At 38.7% G+C, this 23,153-nt stretch overlaps 1 protein-coding gene across 1 annotated transcript in view; it reads left to right on the top strand.

Moving 5' to 3' along the window:
- LOC308665830 (receptor-type tyrosine-protein phosphatase V-like) overlaps positions 1 to 23,153 on the top strand; it is a 53,797-nt gene that overhangs the window by 3,802 nt on the left and 26,842 nt on the right. The window contains exons 2-14 of the mRNA XM_081324094.1: positions 4 to 67; positions 2,931 to 3,197; positions 4,569 to 4,835; positions 5,509 to 5,778; positions 9,229 to 9,501; positions 10,619 to 10,885; positions 12,135 to 12,404; positions 13,510 to 13,779; positions 14,398 to 14,667; positions 16,315 to 16,584; positions 16,837 to 17,109; positions 20,041 to 20,313; positions 22,448 to 22,720. Coding sequence (XP_081180220.1) covers positions 4 to 67; positions 2,931 to 3,197; positions 4,569 to 4,835; positions 5,509 to 5,778; positions 9,229 to 9,501; positions 10,619 to 10,885; positions 12,135 to 12,404; positions 13,510 to 13,779; positions 14,398 to 14,667; positions 16,315 to 16,584; positions 16,837 to 17,109; positions 20,041 to 20,313; positions 22,448 to 22,720 — 3,307 coding nt within the window. The remainder of the gene's footprint in view (positions 1 to 3; positions 68 to 2,930; positions 3,198 to 4,568; positions 4,836 to 5,508; positions 5,779 to 9,228; positions 9,502 to 10,618; positions 10,886 to 12,134; positions 12,405 to 13,509; positions 13,780 to 14,397; positions 14,668 to 16,314; positions 16,585 to 16,836; positions 17,110 to 20,040; positions 20,314 to 22,447; positions 22,721 to 23,153) is intronic.

Raw genomic sequence — 23,153 nt, 5'->3', positions numbered from 1 at the left:
TAGGATGACAGATGCAATCAAACAGACTGGCAAAAACCTTTAGATGGAGAAGTATCAAATGAGAAAGGTAAGGCCTTTTTACTCATCTCATTGTCAAGCAACTCCGGGTAGCTTTTTACCCATTATTACTGAGAATTTCAAGATAGAACATTTCAGGAACAATCACTTTCTATTCTGGGCCATCAAAATTATAATCTGTCCACATGTTTTTAAAGCCACAATAATTTCCCTGCAGACTGCTCCAAGGAAGAACTAGATAGAGATTGAAGGGTGTTAGCAAGAGGTGGGAAGGTTTTTCTTGTCTTTCTTGCCTTAATTTCCAAAAGAGGTGCAGAAAAAGGGCTGGACTTTGGGAATGTAAAATTTCCTCTCCTTTCACTCAGTTCAGCATCTATGGGAACCTAAATCTGAAAAAAAAATTCTTAAGTCAAAGATTCATAAATACTGTGTTTGCAAAATACACTAGACTATGGTTAACTGAACTATGGTTTACTGAATTAATCTGATTGCTGGGTTTACACTGTATTGTTCCAAATACAGGTTATGCTTAGCAGTTTGTGCTTTCCTTTCTAGTACTTTGTAGTAATTAAGTTTTTAAAAAATATTAAGTGATGCATAAAAGAAAGTGTTCATGGCTGTGCACATTGGCATAATGTTGTAGGTACATTGAGTCATTAACTATAGGTTACAGATCCCTGTATCTGATTTTGTAGACTACATTAAGCTAAAATGAAGTGTGTTTTTTTAAAAATTCCATTTATATCCCATCCCGCCCTTCTCCGAAGACTCAGGGCGGCTTACAAGCTTAGCAGTAGCCTTCATTCTATGTATATGCCTGCTTATTAGGGCTTTCACACACACCCCAAGCGGCATTATTACAAAGTCAGCTTAATTGCCCCCAACAATCTGGGTCCTCATTTTACCTACCTCGGAAGGATGGAAGGCTGAGTCAACCTTGAGCCTGGTGGGACGCGAACCTGCAATAATTGCAGGCAGCTGGTGTTACTTAAGGAGGCATTAGCCCACTGCTCCACCAAGGCTCTTGGTGTACCATAATAAAATTTAGGCAATCCATGGCTGTAACCAGTTTTCAGAGAGAGTGCCAATCCTCAGCTTTTCTAGAAGCACACTGCTGCAGTGGAAAGAGTAGTTCAGCAAACAACTGGGTTCTACACTGATCAAGCAGAAATGTATTTTGCTAGCACTAAGATGCCATTAGATACATTCCATGTTGCAAATGTGATGGAGAGGAGCAATAGCAGGCCACTAATTTTAAAACTTGAGCTCATTCTTTCTTTTCCAATAGGAATGAAATGAAATATACATTGTCGAGAGCTGACATTTTCTTGAGGGTTTTTTTGTCAGTCTTAATTAAATCTGGCCACATGCTTGCTCAACCATTAATTGTAGCATGCAGGAATCTTAAATAGGTCAGTTCAGCACATGCCACATACGTAGCAATTACCAAAGGAAATTGTCAAGGATAAGACTAGCATAGACTGTAAAACAAGCTCTGCAAGCAAACAGATTTGTACTTTTTTTTACTGTTAGGAACCAAATGCTGTATTTCTAATACAAAATAAACACAAATATTTCTAATTATAAATTCTTAAAAGTATTTCTTACTGTGGATTAGTAACAGGTTTCTTCCTTGAACTGATAATAAAGCCACTCCATAAGCTGGATTTTAATCATCCAAGATGCCTTCATATCTCTCTTTCTGCAGATTTAATATAGCATAAACTGTCATTGATTAGAGCTCATTTATTCAGAAGTGTGAAATATTAATTTCAGTTATGAGATATATGTAGATATAAAAGTAGGAGATGGTAAACAATAGTATGAGTGATGTTTTATATATATGTAGATATAAAAGTAGGAGATGGTGAACAATAATAGTATGAGTGATGTTATAAGATTATATTGCAGCTAGTGAGTGGACATGAGGATAAAGCAGGAATCCAGATTTGTTGAACATTTTAATTTTTGTGATTCTGTCTTTAAATGCACAAGTTTCATCTGAGAGCTGTAGATGAGAGAAAGTTTTTTTTTCACCTTTTAAAATCTGTAGGTGACTACACCTGGAAATGTGGAAATCTGTGTTACATTTCATAATTTAAAAATGTGAATTTAAATGTATGTGGAACATGAAAAGCCGAAATAAACCTGGCTCAATTATGATATTCATCTTTAGTCTCTTAATTATAGACTGAACTTTGCATCTGGATTCAGATAGATATAGTGAACAGTCCATTTCTTGTATAAGATGATGTCTGTCAATTACATGATGAAACAATGACTCTGGTATATGAACCACAGTTCAGTCCTTCCTTGACTTAACATCGTAATTGAGTCAGGAATTACGGTTGTAAGTCATGATGGTTGTTAAGCGGGTTACCATGTAACTGCACCTATTTTTATAACAATTTTTGTAGTGATTGTTAAGTAAACATGGCAATCATAAAGGGAACAGGGTGGTTATAAAGTGAACATGGTGGTCATTAAGCAAATTCATGCATTTCTAGGATTTTTTGCTGGAAATCGGCAAAATACCAGTTTCCAACAAAAACATTGTAAATTATGAAATGCTGCAAACAGCCATAAATGCAAGCTGGTTGTCAAGCACTCAAAATGCTATCAAGTGACTGCGTGTGTATATGTGTGTGGCTGTCAGAACTTTGAGTCTGGATCCTAAGTAGCTTTGAGGAGGTCCATCATAACTTCAAATTATATGTGCTGTAAGTCATGTTCATGTTGATATTGAAGTAGACAGTTATAATGTCAGTGAAATTTCTTAAATTCCTCAGTTCAGCCGATTAAGTACCACTGGTATATATCAGGTAGAGAAGAAACATTGGGGATAAAATTAAAAGCACCAAATGCAAGAAAGCAATACAGTTGCTAAGCACCACATGTTCTGTCTTCTGCAGGATACCCATTGAATGTGACCATCAACAATTGGGGTTATTCAAATGCTCTCTTTCTAACCTGGGAATATCTCTTGGGAAGTGCCCAGAGCTTCTCACTAGCTCTTTATGACTTGGACACAAATACTCTACTACAGAATGGATCGTCTGCGTTCAATACCACCAGTTTCAGCTTCCAAGGTTTGCTTCCTGGGACACAATATATTATTGAAATCACTGCATTGCTTGCATGTGCACAGAATTCCAGTAGAAGAATCACTGGGCAGACAGGTAAGAAATAAATTGGAAACATTTTCAGCAAATTTGTATTTTGATACATGGATGGTTGTCTTCTTGCACTTTGATTCATACATTCAATGTTTTGTTATGTCTTCAAGCCACAATGCCCAAAACCAAGCTCACAAAATCAAACCATACAAGTTCTGGGCACATTCTTGCATGAATAGTAGTTTCTAAATCAACTGAATATAATATACTTTCTAGCAGGTGGCCTAGAAAATTTATCACAGTTACTTAAACAGTAGTTCAAAGATATACAGTATGTGTAAAGGAAAGGTCATTATTCCATAATCCGTTCTCAGATGTTACATTTCTTTAAAAAAAATCTGAATTTGGAAGACAAAAATGATAGGTTGTTTTTGGGTTGTAACATTGTTTTCATTAAGACTATTCTGTTTTTTAAATACTGTTACTTCAAAACAGTTATATACATTGGAGTAAATGTCACATACAGTACAAGTTCATTTGTTTCTTTTTACTGCCTGTTACATGATTTTTCATGCAGGTAATAATGAACATATTCCTCCAAATCTGAATAGACTGGCATCTTACACAACAAAATGCTAGTTGTTTTCTCTTTCTAGCCTGTAATTTGTATTTTCAAGTGCACATAGAAATAAACAAAGGCACTCTGATATGTAGTCTATCCATGTGACTTGCATAGAAGACAGATGTAATTGTGCGACGATAATGCCAGAATCTGCAGTATGTTGGCAGCTATGTTAACTCAGCATTGTTTTGCAACAGGCTGTTCTTACTATGGCAGTGTGATAAGCACTGCAACATTCTAACATTGTCTTTGTGGACATGGGAACCTCAGAAGCCACTCATTGCAGAGATAGTTTATAATTTTCTGTTGGCCCATCTGATGTGGGTGATTATGTTCAACTATATACAATATTTTTTTTTGCATAGGAAGGGCTTTTCAGGCTTATAATAATCTTAGAAAGGTATTCATTAGCAGAAACCTGCTCAGTGCTTGTTTGTTTTTTTGAATAAATCCTATTTTAGTTCAATTCAGACTTTCATTGTCAAGTTGCAGATTGTTTTGAGAAAGTGGCAACAAAATGGAAAATAAGCTGCCTATTTGCATATAGATTCCTTGCGTGTGACTATTTGCATATAGGTTGAGAATTCCATTGCCCAATCCCGAATGCATTGAAAGAATCGCCTTTCTCAATAATTATGTTTTAACTTTCATTGTCCAACTTTTTTATTTATTGCCAAACTGCAAAGTCAACACTGAGGTAACATTTGGGCATATGTTAACATGAGGGCTTCAGGTATGATCAGTGAAAGTGTAACATCCTGGTATGGATGCCTTCTCTCATTGACAACTTTTTTTTTTAACTTTTATTTAAGAACCATTACCTGTGCGGGATGTTATCTTACGTCATGAAAGTCCCTCAGTATTATTGGCCTCCTGGAGTGAATCCCCAGGTGGGAAAGATGTCTACCAGTTGGTTCTCTACCACATAGATTCACAGGCTCTTGTCAAGAATGCAACTGTTGCTAGAGGAACCACCACTTTCCGCTTTGAGAAGCTTTTACCAGGCAGTGAATACGCCCTCCGTATCACCACATGGGCTGGATATTACAAAGCAAGCACCAATGCACGAGGATGGACAGGTATTGGAAAATGGATAGATTAACCAGTAAGCTAGAGAATAAAATCATGTGCAAGTGAAATATTAGCAGAATCCATCCAGCTGTACCAATAGGCCCAAATAGTTTGTGGGGTAGGGATAAAGAAATTAAGTTAGCATTATTGAGCCAGACTTGATAAGCCCGTAAGAAGCTCATGCAATAGTCAAAAATCTATACCATCTTCAGGCAAAAATCAAGACAAGATTTTGTTTCTTTTGAAGCAAAGCAGCACAGTTTGAAGTTTATCTGAAAGATTTGGGTGCAGAACCCCTCCAAAAGTTATTTCAAATTGTAATGTTAAATGATACAAGAAAGAAACAATTCACTCTAATGAAATATAAGTAAACTATATTTCATTTCATTAATTTTAACAGTTTAGTTTAGATGTCAACATAATTAAGCCAACTTTGATATTTGTCCAAGTCAAACAAAGGCCATTTTGATCTAGGAAAGGTATATGTCAGTAGATTGAATTTTTTAAAAAAAACAAAACTTCCAGATTCAGCTAGTTTATGAGCATATTTACAAGGTGGTTGCAATTCCATATTCCTAAGACTAATTTATCAATGCAGGCTAGTTGTTTCCATAGATTTCTGAGAAAGATGGATCCCTCCTTAGAGTGATGACTCTCTCTGTCTCTCTTTTGTCTCAACAGCTCCCAGTGCTCCCAAGGCATTGACACTCCAGAACAACAATTCCAGCTCCAGTTTGACTGCCTCATGGACTAACTCAGAGGGAGCAGAATGGCTGTATTTCACTCTGCAGAACCTGCATTTCCCTGCTGACAGCAGAACAGTGTCACTTAAGAGAGGCCTAACTAACTATACCTTCCAGCATTTGGAGCCTGGAACATGCTATCAACTGGAGGTTAAAGCCATGTCTGGGCCTTACCTAGTTAAGGGTCCCAATATCACTGCTTATACATGTAAGTATGTAGCAAGCTATTTGCTTACAATAAGTGGGCAGACCCTATGAATCAGATGAATTTCAGAAGAGGTTCACCTGTGTGAGAATAGAGTTTTTGTTCTAAGAGGCCAAAAGCTTATCTATTATTGCTTTATAAGGATAGCAAATACTCTCTGTATGAATAGATGGAATTTTTAGGCTGGTTATAAAGACAGACTTACAGTGTTTGTTGTCTGTATATGTTTCTCTAGCATAGGAGATCCTCCAGAATTGTCCGTTTCTATAGGTAAACTATATATATATGTATTATTTATGTAGTCACAAGTTTAGAATTTCAAAAAGCTAATTGGATGTACTTTCGTTCAACTTGCCTGCTGCGATTGATGTTTACTTTTTAAAGCAGGTAGTCCCTTCAGATTCCTTTGCCTAGCATTAAGCTAGCTCTGTGTTCTAATACTAATATTTTCTTGCAAGTTTACAAGAAATACTTTTTCTATTCATTTTTCATCAGTATGGCTATCTCCTGGCATTTCTACATCTATGAACCACACTTTTTTATTTTCAATAATTATTGTTTGGTATGTTGTGTTTCAGGTATCTGTATTTTTTCAATTAGTCTGTACTTTTTCACCTTACTGAAATTATTTGAATTCTTTCACAATTTTTTGTTTGCATTACTATTAATGGACATTGGAGATGTCTGCCTTCTCAGTTGACATCTGCTGGTTTGTTTGAAGTGTCTGATAGCAAGGCAATTACCATTATAGCTCTCAGCCTCACGGAAGAGAGAAAATTTGTTCCAAAGAGAAATTATTATTGTTGTTGTGACTGTTATTATTATTGTTTTACTTTCTGGAATTTAGTTCTTGTTGGAAATCCACATGATGGAAATTGAGTCTTTTATCCCCCTTTCAATTTTTATATTCAATTTTTATATTCAAAAGACTTCTCTGAAGTCTGTGTCCCCTACATCCATTATGTTTTTAATTAACACTATTTCACATTTTTCTGCATATTGGATTAGATTCACGTTCTAAATATATCCTTATCTATTTGAGCAATCCAGAGCAGTTAAGATCCATCCTGACTGAGTATTGAATTTGATGTGGCCTGGAAAAATATGCCTCTTTTAATACTTCTGTCTCTCATTATAGAGTCTATTGTGCTAAGTAGATCTTCTAGCTTCAGAGACATGAGACAGAGAACCAGGAAGTATGTGAGCAGTAGAGAATTTGAAGAGCTATGATTGATTGATTAAGTGACAGATCTTTATAAGGTTTACATATCAGTAGTTTCTTCTTTGTGTGAAATAAGGGACATGAATTCTACTCTAGACTTGCCCTATTTAATGGTCTCCAGATGGATTGAATTGAATATGTTATTTAACAAAGTGTGATTATACACATGAAGTAATTGTCTCCGGTGCAGAAGCTCTTGGTGTACATGTAAAGCAACAGAATAATGATAATCATCATAATATTAATACTAATAACAAGGGAGGAGTAAGAAAAATAAGGATAAATAATTTACTAAAGTCATACTGTATGGTAAATACACATAGACAGTAGACACCACTGTGAAAATTAGGTGTTCAGCAGATTGATGGTCTGAGAAAAAAAATGTCTCTGTGTTTAGTTGTTTAGGCCTACAATGCTCTGTAGTGCCATCCCGAGGGGAGGAGTTGAAACAGTTTATGTCCAGGATGTGAGGGGTCTGCAATATCTTCTCAGCCTACCTTTTGACCTGTGCAATATACAGGTCTTCTCTGGAAGGCAGGCTGGTTGCAATTGTTCTGTCTGCAGTCTTAACTATCTGTCGGAGGCTGTACCTGTCCTGTCTGAAATAGAACTGACAGATTCAATAATTTCTCTATAAAACTATTAATAGCTTCTGGGCTGTCTGAACTTCCTGAGTTGACACTGAAAGAACATTTTTTGTTGTGTCTTTTTAATGATGGTTCTAATGTTAAGTATCTATTTCAAGTCCTGGGGGATTATAGAACCCCAAAATTTGAAGGACTCTACTGCTGATATTGTGCTGTTGAATATGGTAAGAGGTGATAAAATAGAAGAACTCCTCCTAAAATCCACTCTCATCTCTACAGTTTTAGGTGTGTTCAGCTCCAGAATGTTACAGCTGCATGCACCACTGGGCGAGTTGTTCAACCTTTCATCTATATGCAGACTCATCACAATAATAATAATAATAATAATATAATAATAATAATAATAATAATAACAACAACAACAACAACAACTTGTTGGAAGGGACCTTAAAGGTCATCTAGTCCAACCCCCTGCTCAGGCAGGAAACCCTATACCATTTCAGACAAATGGCTGGCCAGTCTCTTCTTAAAAACTTCCAGTGTTGGAGCATTCACCACTTCTGGAGGCAGGTTGTTCCACTGGTTAGTTGTTCTAACTGTCAGGAAGTTTCTCCTTAGTTCTAGGTTGCTTCTCTCCTTGACTAGTTTCCATCCGTTGCTTCTTGTCCTGCTTTCGGGTGCTTTGGAGAATAGCTTGGCTCCCTCTTCTTTGTGGCAGCCCCTGAGATATTGGAACACTGCTATCATGTCACCCCTCACTCTTCTCTTCATTAAACTACACATACCCAATTCCAGCAACCGTTCCCTATATGTTTTAGCCGCCAGTCCCCCAATCATCTTTGTTGCTCTTCTCTGTACTCTTTCTAGAGTCTCGACATCTTTTTTACACCGTGGTGACCAAAACTGGATGCAGTATTCCAGGTGTGGCCTTACCAAGGCATTGTAAAGTGGTATTAGTACTTCACGTCATCTTGATTCTATCCCTCTGTTAATGCAGCCTAGCACTGTGTTGTCTTTTTTGGCAGCTGCAGCACACTGCTGGCTCATATTTAAGTGATTATCCACTAGGACTCCGAGATCTCTCTCACTTTCTCAAATGAGGCCACTGACCGTTGTATCATCTGCAAATTTCAAAACTTTGACAGAGGGGTCCCTTGATGTGCTGTCATTGGTATAGAGAGAAAAGAATAATGGAGGCAGCACACAACCCTGAGGGATGCCTGTCCTCATTGCCCTCATTGGTACTAAATGTAATTTTCCCTAACCTCACCTATTTGCTTCCCATTTCTCAAAAAACTGATTATCCACCTATAAGTATGAGTAGGTATAGTGAGCTGGATCAATTTAGAGTAGAGAATTTCTGGAATGATGGTATTGAGCTGAAGACCACAAAAAGGACCAGTGCATAGGTTGAAGATGTTGCAGAATGTAGTTTAATAAACATATTGACAGCATCATCTGCAAGGCATCTAACAGGCAACTTGTATTAAAGTACATTATCTCTTTTATCAGTAGCTACCATTGATTGTTTGATGGAATTATGTAACACATCTCGACGACATCTAGTTGGGCACGATTAATCGGAATGATTTCTAAATTATTTACTTATTATGAATGTTGAATCTTCCTTTCATCTTTTCATAGACCCCCTGAAACCAGACAATGTATATTTGATCAACTATGGCAGAGATAGCACTTTGAAAGCTTCGTGGAACTCAGCAGCTGGTAAAAGAGAATCTTATTTGGTGATTCTGCAAGAAGCAGACAGTGGCATTATGGTCAGAAATGTATCCGTGGGAGGGAACAGCACATACGTCATCTTTAATGACCTGGCCCCTGGAAGCCAGTATACCGCTTGGGTTGCAGCTGTTGCTGGGCCCCATAAAGCAACAGCAAAAAGCACCTCTGCCTGGACTTGTAAGTAAAAGCTGAATTTCAGATCTTAGAGGAAGAAATGGGGAAGAGTGTTTGCAAATTAGCCTGTAAAATATCTGCCTGGAAATGTTTGATTTGAGGGGGATACTGGCTGAGAGAAGTAAAGATGCATTATCTTCCACTCAGAGATTGTCCTCCAGGATTGTGGGGTAGGTGGGTGTATATTTGCATTTGGTTGTTGGGTCAGCACTTAGGACATTGTGGTATGGGAGCAAGAGCCAGCAAAAGGCAGTGACATAAAGTGGGTTTGCCCAAGATACAGATTTTTTTTATTTTTTTTTCTTGAATTTTTTTTTAAAAAAATGATGTTGACTTATTTTAGAGAATACAGTTTTCTTGTGTTTTCAAAATGGAAAAATGTGGTCTTGATTTTTGGCAGTTACAGGAGGAGAAAGCTCAAGAGATTGCAACAAAAGGTGGTCAAACCCTGCTAGATCCCAGTCAGTTGCTGTGATGATGGTGAACACAGAGTGACAGATAACATCTGTCCAATTTGAAATTACAATTTGTATGGGGCTAAATAATTTCTAAGGGACGCGGTGGCTCAGTGGGTTAGGATGCTGAGCCTGTTGATCAGAAGGTCGGCAGTTTGGCAGGTCGAATCCCGAGTGCTGCATAACAGAGTGAGCGCCTGTTAGTTGTCCCAGCTTCTGCCAACCTAGCAGTTCGAAAGCATGTAAAAATGCAAGTAGAAAAATAGGGACCACTACAGTGGGAAGGTAACAGCGTTCTGTGCACCTTTGCCGTCTAGTCATGCCGGCCACATGACCACAGAGATGTCCTCGGACAAGCGCTGGCTCTTCGGCTTTGAAACAGATATGAGCACCGGCCCCTAAAGTTGGAAACGACTAGCACGCATGTGCGGGGGAACCTTTCTTTACCTTTAAATAATTTCTGCTGTGCTCTAGTAAGGAGATGGCAATGAATGTGTGATTTGAATATCAGGATACCAGAACAAACAACCATTACAGGTTTTGTGAGGAGGTCTTTTTTTGGCACTCTGCCATTCCTCAGACCACAGTTCCCCATCTTGGATTGTTCCAGGTCTTTTATAAGAAAACCTGCACACAACATTCTGGTTCTTTTTTCTCCCTTTCAGATCCCATGGCTCCATCTAGTGGGAATTTGTTGAATCAAGGCAGTGCCTACATGCTTCAGGCTCACTGGCAAGAGACAGCTGGGACTGGTTATGTGACAACATTATATACCATGAAGCCCCTTGTTATGTTACAAAACGGTTCATTGCCTAAGCAGACCTCCATCCAACTTTATGAAGGGTTAAGACCAGGCACTCAATATGCCTTGGAGATCTGCACAATTGCAGGCCCCCACATTTCTCTACCGCTCCATCTTAGCAACTGGACATGTGAGTGTCAGAAGAGCAATATTGTTCTGTTATGGAGAGAGGTTCCAAGATGGGGCACAGAAAATGCAAAAAAAAACAAACCCCACCTCTCATCAGGGATGCAAAAATGCAGTTATCCTGTATCCTTTTTTATTGGAAAGTTTTTGTGCTCTCTGAACTTGCAGACATTTCTTTATCCGAGCTAAGTAGCAACACTGAGGTTACCTAGCTAGGTAATGAAATGAATGTAGTATTGGTAGTTCAGCTTTACAATTTTTCTTCCAAACAACATGTGTAAAATAAGTATAGACATTGTATCTGTGTATATGTATCTACACAATAAAACTATGTAACCTATCCTCTTGGCTTGAATAGGAAAGTTTCAATCAGCACAACTTCTCAATCTTAACCCTTATGCAAGAGTTTGCAACCATAACAGCCTTAATGAGGAAGGGTGGAAATTCTAAAGAGAGCAATAGGACCCACCAAAGGGACTTGGCATAGTTCATGCACAACCGTCCTGCTGATTAAGAGAAGTTTCTCCTTTGCTTTTGAGAAAAGAGCCTCTCTATTTAAGAGCAAGCTATCATTTTATGAAACATGGTGGAGCTTTATCCCCAAGTGGGAGAGGCCAAAATATTAGCTGTTTCATTTTTTTTAAAGTAAGGATTTTGGGTGAGGCAAAAAGAATGTCCCAACTCTTGCAGAGAGTTCTTTATTTCCTTCATCCCTTTAAATAGTCCAGTCTTAAAATGTGCTCCTCCACTTGACATTTGCTGAGAGAATTGTGCATTTTTTTTTTTCAATTATGATCTCTTCTAATATTGCAACACGAAAGCTGATTTGATTTTTTAAAACTTCTAATGAGCACAGGAGATCTGGGTTTGGCAGTCCTTGCTATACATGATTTCATATTATAGAGGATAAAAAGCATATAATTCCATAATTATTAATGTTATTTTAGACTAGATAGATAAAGCAGCTATAGGGACAACATGCAACCATTAGCAGGTTGTTTTTATGAAGGCTCTGTTGCACAGTCTATTCCAATGACAAGTAGGATCCAGCTGTTCAGAGCCTTGTGATCGAGATTTGCCTGAGAATCAACTAGTCTTGGTTTAGGATTCCATGTTTCCTTCAGGACAGATGTTATTATGCAACTGTCAAGGAAATTTGGGGGCAACTGTCTAGGAAATAACTTTGGTCAACTGTAAGTATTTGCTTATTGTGTATAACCTGCCTGATATTGGTTCCATTCTCCTTCCTTCAGATCCTTTGCCTCCAGAGCACCTGAAACTCAGCAATGATGGTCATAGAATGAGGTCACTCCATGCTTATTGGCAGAATCCCTTCAAAAGTGGAGGCTTCTATGTAGGAGTTCTTCTGGAAACCAAATCCCAAGTAGCGATAAAAAATTTGACCCTGGCAGAGGCTAATATCACCTTTGAAATGCTAATTCCAGGACGTCAGTACACTCTGAAGTTGGCCAGAGTTGCTGGACCATTTCAGTCTCATGTTCAAATAGTTAGTGACTGGACATGTGAGTATGCCCCCATTCTCAGTAGAAGTAGAACAAGCCTCCTTCTCCAATGTGATACTTTTCAGTTGTGCTCAACTACAATCACATCATCCCAACCCTCCCATTTACCATACTGGGAGATGCATTCCAAGTCGTCAAATTATTGCATTGATGAAAAGTTGCAGCAGAGAATTTGTCCTGTTCTTGTTTGACTTTCAATGAGTCATATACTTACAAGTAGAAAAGGTATTAGCAAACATAAAACATCTCATTGCAAATAAAGACAGGAAGAGGAAAAGCAAAGCTAGAAATGAGAGAATATTTGTGAGTTTGAATTTTGTAAGGATCCAGCCTAATTTTTGCTGAGGTAAGAGCTTGATCTGATTTAGAAAGGTAACAGTATTTCATCCAAATTCAACAGATTGCCCAAGATTTCAGACATCATATTTGAGTTTTGTTTTTGTAATCTGTTCAAAAAATAATTGTATCACAATAATTCATGTTAATAGGTTAATTATATGAGCCTTGGTGGAGCAGTGGGCTAATGCCTCCTTAAGTAACACCAGCTGCCTGCAATTAGTGCAGGTTCGCATCCCACCAGGCTCAAGGTTGACTCAGCCTTCCATCCTTCCGAGGTAGGTAAAATGAGGACCCAGATTGTTGGGGGCAATTAAGCTGACTTTGTAATAATGCCTCTTGGGTGTGTGTGTGTGAAAGCCCTAATAAGCAGGCATATACATAGAATGAAGGCTACTGCTAAGCTTGTAAGCCGCCCTGAGTCTTCGGAGAAGGGCGGGATATAAATGGAATTAAAATAAATAAAATAAAAAAATATCTTAATTCACATCAATAGTTTACAATTAATAATTTACAAGGCAAGAATAAATCTAGGGTATGAGTTTAGTATCTCTTTGCTATTATCTAGTGGTATCTGGATGTTTATAGCCCAGAAACAATATATTGAATAAATGATTCTCATATACGTGATCTTTACTACTTTTATTGATCCAAAATAAGTCACTTTTTTACTTAGAAATCTTTCCTTCAAAATAAACTTCTGTTTATTGCCTGAGTTCTCCAACTTGGAATGGTGCAGGTTAGTAATAGATAAACTTCTTTCTTTCAGATCCTTTGGTGCCATCAGGAGTGACGCTGGCCAGTAGCAGGCGGTCCAGCAGCCTTTTTGCTTCTTGGGACCAGCCTCTAGGTGACAGAGACCAGCTCTTCCTGCGATTCTACAGTCTGGAACATCCTTTGCAGAGGAACATCACAATTGGGCCAAGCATGCTGAATTTTACATTTGAAGGTCTTCAACCTGGCAGTCAGTACTTACTGGAGGTTACAGCAATGGCAGGACCATACCAAGCTTCATCTCAGGTGGTTTCTGCATGGACATGTGAGTGTTCAATGTGTTTCTGCCAATAATGCAACCCTGCAGCTGAGAGTTTCCTGAACACACAGTTTTTATTGCAGGCTAACATCTCAGTAAGGCTAAGCGTGTATAGCGTGATGTACCAAAGGTGCTTTTTCAGAAGGTTTTTTCTTTGAAGACGTTTCACTTCCCATCCAAGAAGCTTCTTCAGCTCTGACTGGATGGTGGGGAATGGAAGGATTTATATTCCTTGCAGACAGCTGGTCATTTGCATTCTTTTTGGGAGTTGCTGAGGCTTAAAATTTAGAGGTTTACCTGTGTCCTCAGGGTCACCTGAGCAGTGCAAATGTGTGTGGAGCCTTCTTGGCTGCAGGATGTTTTCTGCCCTGTATCCCTTCACTGTTGAAGACAGGCGCAGGCTGTTGGGGATGAGACTGTGTTGCCTGCATCTCAAACTGAAGCTCAAATTATTCCTATAGTCTGCAATGTTTTCTGGAAATCCATTCATACTCTCGCACCATTCGTAGGGTGTTCCTCCCAAAGTGCATGACTAAATTGTCTATGGAGATTTTCAGGTCTCCAGGTCATGCCTGCCTTTTTCTAAATTCTGGCTGTGATGTGCCAACCTTTTTATCATTATAGATCCTCTACCTCTGGCAAATGTGAGTGTGAAAGGCAGCCAGAATCCCCAGCAATTGATTGTGAGCTGGATTGAATCGGGAAGAGGACGAGGATATTGGGTACAGCTCTATTCGGAGGAGTCCCTGTCCATTATCCAGAATGTGTCTGTACCACATGGAATTACAAAGGTGACTTTGGATAATCTGGTGCCAGGAACTCGGCATCGTGTTGAAATTGTCTCCAGAGCTGGACCTCACTACATTTCTTCCCAAACAGCCATTGGCTACACAGGTATAATCTAGGGCTCCTTCTGCCTTTTCTTCCATTCTGTTTATTCAGCCTGAAATAGCTTGGGACTGCAAATTTTTCAAGAGGTCTATCTCCAATTGCTGATTTTGACAAAAGGATCAGAGCTGGGTTATGACTGAGATATTAAGATCTAGCTAATCATTGGTTCTATATTTTCTCTCCCTTGCCTTTTGAATTTGCACCAGTACTATCCCATATAACTACTTATTTTAGAGGAGGTCGGACAGCCATCATTGGGGATGTTCAATCATTACTGCCTACTTTACAAATCCTGAGTGAAATGGATTAAACAAGAGGGACACCAGTATCGCTTTTTGATAGTTATCCTTTGGCTATTTCCATTCTTTTCACCATTATCAGCCCACTACTTACTTTTTCTAGCATTTTTAGAGTGCTATATTGTAATGTGTTTATTTACTATTTATTATTAAATTTATACCATGTCTTCCTAATTATATAAGCACTCAGAGCAGTGTATAATAAAATACAAAGCAAAACTAATACAATCAGAACAATTAAGATAAAAATTTAAAATAATGTTAAAATAATTAACAATTCAAAGCTTCATAGTACACCTTTTGCTATTTTCCAAAATAGTTGGTGAGGAACAACCAAAAATGCCTGTCTTGGGAAGGCCATTCTATAGCCTGGGAAACTTGCAGTAGAAAGCCTTTTTCCTAGGTTCCAGCTTTGCTGTTCTAAGTAAGCTGGCAGATTCATAAACCATAGGCCCTGAGTCTTTTAGCATTTTAAAGGTCTACGAGATTTGGCAGAACTAGCCAAGACACATTCCTCCATCTTGTTTTCAGTGTGGGTCAGCCTGAGGTAACCAAAGCATTTAATCAAGTACGTTCTGAATGAAAACCTGTTTCAAATGTGTCTGCATAGCATGCTGTGGCTTGCGAAAAGTCGGGCACAACTTAGTGACTGAACAACAACAATATCACATCCACTACATCTGGACCTTCAGAGCAACCACTTTCTTGATCACCTTATTCAAGTAATGAAATATTTGAGATTGGTTTATAGTTAGAAAGGTGGTGGATCATAGGAGGATTTCTTCAGTGCATGTCCTATAACCACCTCCTTTAAGGAGACAGAAAATACATCCCACCTTCATGGGGTAAGTGCCACCCAACCAATTTAATCAGGAATGGTAAATATTGAGCATATGTGTATGAGGAAAAACAGATAGGATTCTTGGTGTCAATAAAAAGTATGGTTAAGGGCTACCTCTGATTCATGGGTATAATGATAACTTAGTCCGTACATGCCAATATTACATATTTGTAATGTACAATACAACTTTACATGTATGTAGTGTACAATAACATTACATAATGACCCAGAGCCATTATAAGAGACAATATTGGAAGAGGAATTGGCCTTTAGTTCCACTAAGTCAATAAATGAGACTCTTATCTTTTCTGGTGTTAATGTTTACATTCCATATTGTATTCATTATTACCTAGTACTTCCTCTTTTCTATAATTACATTTAATTATTTAACTATGTCCTAATTACTTAACTACTCAAATGGGACAATAAAAAACCAATGAGCCTTTGCACTTGTCTAATTATTTTTGTACAGCAAACATTTTCTGATACCTCCTGTGCTGCTTCTTCTAGTGCCCTTGTTGCCACTATCTCTGAAGGTGATCAGTCACAGTTCTTCAATGTTATCTGTGCAATGGAAGGCCCCAGCTGGGCAGAGAGATGGTTATATGGTGTCTGTATCTAAAGAGGGATCTACAGATACCAGTAATCACATGTTTGTGGGGAAAACCAGCACCAATATTACAATTGTGGGGCTAGCCCCTGGAACCTGCTATCTGATTGCGGTGTGGTCACTGGCTGGACCCTACAGCTCTGCTTCTCGGAACTGCTCAGCTTGCACAGGTAAATGTCACACTAGGGTGGATTTCTAAGTGAGAACAAGAATGGCATATCATGGATAGCTGATCTCTGAACGTGTTATATGGTGCAGTGAGTGAATTCTGATGCAAAAAGATTTGTTTGTTTCTCATGCATGGACTTGCCTATCTTCAGTCTTGTTCACATTGGAAAATAATGATTAAATTTTATTGTTTCACCATATATGCTACTATATCATGAAAACAGTTTCTGATTGAAATTTCTTTCTGACTGCAGCCCCTGCTGCTCCTATGAACCTGACTCTGAAAAATATGGGCAATTCATCTGAACTATACACATCTTGGACTGAGCCTCCAGGAGGACGGGACCACTATAGGATGATCCTGTATAGCCTGGATCCTCCAGGCATGAAGAGAGTTCGTGTCATTGGCCCAGGGGTCCAGGATTTCCTTTGGACAGGTTTGCCAGCAGGAGGCCATTTTGCTGTGCAGGTTATTTCAGTGAAAGGACATGCTGAGGCCTCCTCCACCATTGCTGCTGAGTGGACATGTGAGTCTGGCTCTCTAGATCCTAGACTTATGGCTGTAGTGTTACCCATAGATATTAGATCAATAAATTCTTTGAACAGCTCTGTTCTCAAGATCATTTTCTTTATTCAGATCTTCCTCAGTATTTTTTTTTCATTTTTTTTATCCAGCTCTTCCTCAGTGGTTTTTTTTCCATTTTCTTTGTTCAACTCTTCCTCAGTGTGTTTGTTTTTTTCATTTTCTTTATCCAACTTGACCATTGATCATTAGGTCACGTTTCCTTTCCTGAAGTCTACTAAATCAAACAATTGGATATATTCCCAAGTTGACAGAGTTTTTATTATTCTTGACTGATTTGATCCCTCTTCTATATGTAATTAGAGGAAAGGAAATGTAGGTCTTAATGACAGGAAATAATAATCTGTAAATTTGCTTGCTCCATTAGATTTAAAAGTCCTATAAACATTGGTACACATTATTTTTTATTTATTTATTTATTTTAATTCCATTTATATCCCGCCCTTCTCCGAAGACTCAGGGCGGCTTACAAGCTTAGCAGTAGCCTTCATTCTATGTATATGCCTGCTTATTAGGGCTTTCGCCCCCCCCCCCCCAAGCAGCATTATTACAAAGTCAGCTTATTGCCCCCAACAACATTAAATCCTCATGTGCATTCTCTCAGAGACAAGATAGGCAAGCTTACATATAAACATGAGGCCAAACCCGTTCAACTGTTTGCAGTGATGAAAATATGATGGCGATTTATTCACATAGAATGGTACCTACAGCAGGTTCTTACCACTTTCAGTCATTAGGTTCATTTCACTTTCAGTTTCTCAGCTTGGTGCCTTGTTTTGGACTTCAAATCCCAGCCAGCATGGTTGGTAAATACCAGAAGATGTGTAGCATATCTGGGAGATGCAGTTTGAGGAAAGCAAAGTGATTTTTCTTTGGGAAAAAGCAAAATGAACTCTTAAGAAGAAGAATGGATAAAACTTAATAACTGTATTTACATATGAGGGTGAAGTTCGTTCTCCGAGGTTGAGGGTTAGTTTCTGAATGTTTCATGACCAGGCTAGATAACATCTTCAGTGGATTTTAGGGGATGTCAGTGCAGTGTTCTTCTGTTTATAAGGGCTTTGTATGGGGAGTAGATCTTATGATGGGTCAGGTGTGGGTGTCAAGGGAGGGTCTTCTGATGGGACATTCTGATGGGTCAGGTGTGAGTCAGTGAGAGTTTTGTGATGGGGAGGTTACTTCAGTAGAGGCTCATTGGCAGGTGAGTGCTGGTGGGGGGGCTTGTGTGGGTTGGTTGAGGGTTGGTGCTGTCTCTGGTTGGCTGTGGAGTTGATTTGGTTTCTGAGGGGTTCATAGGCTGGTTGTAGGTGAATGTGTCTGTTGATGGAATTGCTTGTGGAGTGCCAGGCTTTGATGAATTCACAAGAATGGCGGGTGGTAGTGTGGCCGATGATTTTTGTGTTGTTTCAATTGTACTGGTGCTGTTTGGTGTTGGTGTGAGTAGAGATTAAGTATTTGGGATTGTGCCATTTGACTGCCAGCCATTGTTTGTGGATCCTGGTTTTTAATTGATGTGATGTTTGTCCCACATAGAATTGGTTGCAATTGTTACAGTTGATTTTGTAGATTACACTATTTCTTTCATCCTTCTGTGTCTTGTCTTTGTTTTGGATAGCTCCTGGTGGAGTTTGGCTGTGGCTTTGTGGGCTATTGAGAATTCTGGCTGTCATTTCCGACATCCCTTTTGTGTATGGTAGGGTTAGTTTTTGCATGGTGGTTGGCTGTGTGTGGTGTGGTGTGGTTTGGGTGCTATGTCAAAATAGCATCCCAAAAAGTTTTTTGGGATAGCCGTTACGGAGAAAGACATCAAGCAGCCATTTCTCTTCTGCTTTTCTTAGTGTTGTGGTGCTGCAGTGTGTCCTGGCCCTCCTGAAGAAGGTCTAGACACAGTTTCATTTTTGTGCAGTGGGGTGATTGCTTGCAAAGCTGAGGATCTGGTCCGTGTCCATGGGTTTTCAGTAGACACAAGTTTCCAGTTTCCTGTTGTCTTCTTATGTTGATGTCGAGGAATGGGAGTTTGTTATCTGTTTTCTCTTCACATGTGAATTTACAGTATGCCTTTCAAGGTTAAGTCTACCTGATTCAGGTTAGAGCTAGAGAGGTGCTGACAGTAAAATAGTTAGTGGGAAGGTTCAGTGGTCTGATTTAGTGTAAATCAACTTTCTGATGCTGACTTTGACCAGTCTTTATTATATTTTCTATTAATTTGTTCTATGTATTGATAATTGAGTATTGATAAGCAGGATTTACGCCTATCCTTCTCAACTTTGTAGTTCTGCCCACTGTTCAAGACTGTCCTGTTTACTCAGGATGAGCATGCTAATTATGTTTGTTATTTGATAGATTTAAGATATTGCTTTTGACAGCTGGTTTAAATTTTTGTAAACTATTAGTTTTGTAAACTATTCTGTTTTATGTGAAGTACAACTTATACATCTAATACATATTTTTATTTATATACATACAGAGAAACATAATTATTAGTATTACGGTATATGCCATATAGAATCCATTATAGAATCTAGATCGGACCGCCCCCGATCTGCGTTCATTTCGCTGGGACCTGAAAACCTGGCTTTTCGATCTATCAGGCCTGGACTGAAGGGGTTTTAGCTTTTTAAACATTGTTTTAATTGTTGGGCTTAATTAATTTAATTTATTTTAATTTATATTATCTTTTATATTGTATTTTATGCTGCCCTGTAAACCGCCCTGAGTCCTTCGGGAATAGGGCGGTATAGAAATTTAATTAATTAAATAAATAAATAAATAAATAAATAAAATATAGTTACCATCTTCCCATGCCCTATAGTACTGCCATTTATGTCAATTACTGTTACTCACTTTATCAAATAAACTCTTAATTACTTTACAGCTCCTCTGCCAGCTTCCTCTGTGCAAGTCTGGAATGGAGGATACCCAGACAGGCTGCATGTGGCTTGGGCACCAGCTTCTGGGAGACTAGATGGCTACGAACTGAAACTGTACTACACAGGATCCAGCACTTTAGCAACACAAGCAAATCTAGGAAAGGATGCCACTAATTTTACTTACTCAGGTTTGACACCTGGAATCAATTATTTATCTGAGATTATCTCAAAGGCTGGACCTCATAGGACTTCAGCAGGGAATTTCAGTGCTTGGACAAGTGAGTGGATGACAATAAAATCCTGCTTCTCTATTACTGCCATACATGATTCTAAAATGCTGTCCCTTGTTATAATGACTGGCTTCTCATATGTGTAACTTCAGTTGTAGACAGCAGGGTTTGCCCAAAGCAATTTATACTCTTACCTGAAAATAAAATGAACTTACAAGGTAAAACAGATAAGTAAGACAGATAGCCACAACCTGGATTGCCATTGTCCTCATCCTAATGAGTAAATCCTAATATTTTCTCTTAATTCATTCTTGAGTGTTTGATAATCTCTTTGATACCCAACTATATATTTGTCTTCAAAGGCTTGTCTTTTCAGAATCCCCCATGTAAGCTTCCACTTCAGTAGACTCACTCCTAAAAACACATTTCTTCCTCACCATAATCACTTGTTAGACAAATAATGTAAGAAAATTCCTTCATCAGAAAAAAAATAGTTAAACCAGAGTCATCAAACAGCGTCTTTACCATACATTCCAAACAGAGTAGAATTGTCCTGAGTAAAAGAAACAGCACAAGTGAGTTCCTGATTCTTCAATTGCTCTTGTAATTTTGAAAATGATAAACTCCCTTACTGCACTTGGTCTTGTGATCCAGAACAAAGACAGAATCCAGAAACTGATTTAAACATAGACCAAAATGTGTACATATGGCCAAGAACTTGTTAATTTAATAAACAAGTTTTATTTGCAGTTTCATTCCAAGCAATGCAGCATGTTGTCATTCTGAAGCTAAGAGGAAAACAGGTCCTGAATCTCACTTGAAATGGCGGACACCTCCTTCACTTAGGTCAAATCAGGAATTATGCTGATCTCCATAGCTTGCATAGTTTCATAGGAAATGTTTTGCATCAATAAATATTAGAATCAAGGAGGCCAAATATATCCAGCAATTAATAAACCCAGTAGCAATTTTAATGTAGGAGATTAGCATCTGCTCCCAAATTAGAATAAAATGGAATGGAATGGAATGGAATGGAATACAGCTGGAAGGGACTTTGGAGGTCTTCTACCCCAGCCCCATGCTCAAGCAGGAGAACCTATACTATCTCAGACAAGTGACTGTCTAGCTTCTTCTTGAAAACCTCCAGTGATGGAGCGCCCACGATTTCTGGAGGTAAGCTGTTCCACTGGTTGATTGTCCTCACTGTCAGGAAGATTCTTCTTAATTCCAGGTTGCTTCTCTCTTTGATCAGCTTCCAACCATTGTTTCTCGTCCTTCCCTCTGGTGCTCTGGTGAACAACCTGGTCCCCTCTTCTTTGTGGCAGCCCCTCAGATACTGGAATACTGCTATCATGTCTGCACTATTTCTTCTTTTCTTTAGACTGACGAAACCCAAGTTCCACAGCCATTCTTCTTACGTTTTAGTCTCCAGGCCTTTGATCATCTTTGATCAATGGTCAATTGACTAAATTGGTCAATTTGGAAATGGAACCTTAAAATTCTGCTTGGTTTCAACAAGCAGACATCTGATCCTGTTCTTCTGGTAATGCAGCATATGATCAGCCATTGCTACATCCCAAAATAAGGCCTCGGGGAGACACAAGTCACTTCAAATAATGGCTGAATTATTATTGATTTTTCTAGGCACAAGTGAAATATTTAAATCTTGTTGTTCAGTCACTAAATTGTGTCTGACTCTTTATGACCCCATGGACCATAGCATGCCAGGCCCCCTTGTTCTCCACTGTCTCCCAGAATTTGCCAAAACTCATGTTCATTGCATTGATTACACTATCTAACCATCTCACCCTCTGTTGTCCCTTCCTTTTGCCTTCAGTCTTTCCCAAGTAGGGACTTTCCCAATGAAATTTAATTCTATTACATCAATAATCATAGAACTTTACAATAGAATCAATAATTAATCACTGCATCTAAGAGCTGACCAGGTCATTTGGTCATTTGACTTGACCAAAAAAATACTGTGTCTGAGTTTGCACTTGATATCTGAGCTGCTTGCTAACATTATACCAGAAAGAAGATCTAACACTTAAGTAATAGTGTCAGTAATTCTTTGCTGGCAATATCCGTCATGTAAAAGAGATAAATTCACACCGATTTGTTTGTTAAATTAGTATCTCCTATTGATACACGTAACTTCCACTTTTCTTTCTCTTCTGCCTAGGTCCTCTACCTCCTCGCATGGTGCTCCTGTCAAATAAAGGGCACACTGACAAGCTGAGTGCTACCTGGGAACCTCCTGCAGGAAATCAAAGTGGCTATGTACTTACACTCTATAATGCTGCATTGGGCACTGTGGTAGCCAAGGTATCTGTAGAAAAGGACATTACTAATTTCACCTTTGGAAGCCTCATCCCAGGAAGTAAATACTTGCTGGAAGTTGCTTCCATAGCAGGGCCGTATCGGATACCATCAGGGAACACCAGTGACTGGACATGTGAGTCTGAGTTTCTTCATTGTCCATATATGGACATTTCCAGATAGGAACTTTAAACCAATTCAAAATCTACTCCAGAGCTCCTGAAACTCCCAATGTCAGTTGTATCTGAAGCTCAATCAATTTATTACTGGCTTTGGTGTGGAATATTTCACATTTTAGCAAAGCTGGTCTCCCCGCCCCAAGTACTATGCCTCTATAATTTACAGGCAGTCCAGATTCTTTCACCCTCCTTCCCTGCAATTCCTCCCTCCCTGTCATCTGTACTCCATTCTGAAGGTGGAAGAAAGAAGACAATCAGTTTTAAAGTGGTTTTGAAGAATGAGGATTGGAAACCCTAATATGATGGAAGTGTCTTAACTTTTACATTGGTTCTAAATTTCGTCCACTTTTCCTATTGACAAGGTCATTAGCTGCCCCACAGAAAATTTGG

This window comes from Vipera berus (genome assembly GCF_964194415.1).
Source record: "Vipera berus genome assembly, chromosome: 3".
In the NCBI taxonomy this organism is placed as follows: domain Eukaryota; kingdom Metazoa; phylum Chordata; class Lepidosauria; order Squamata; family Viperidae; genus Vipera; species Vipera berus.
Note: the sequence above shows the minus strand (reverse complement) of the source record. Positions and strands in the feature narration are given on the sequence as shown.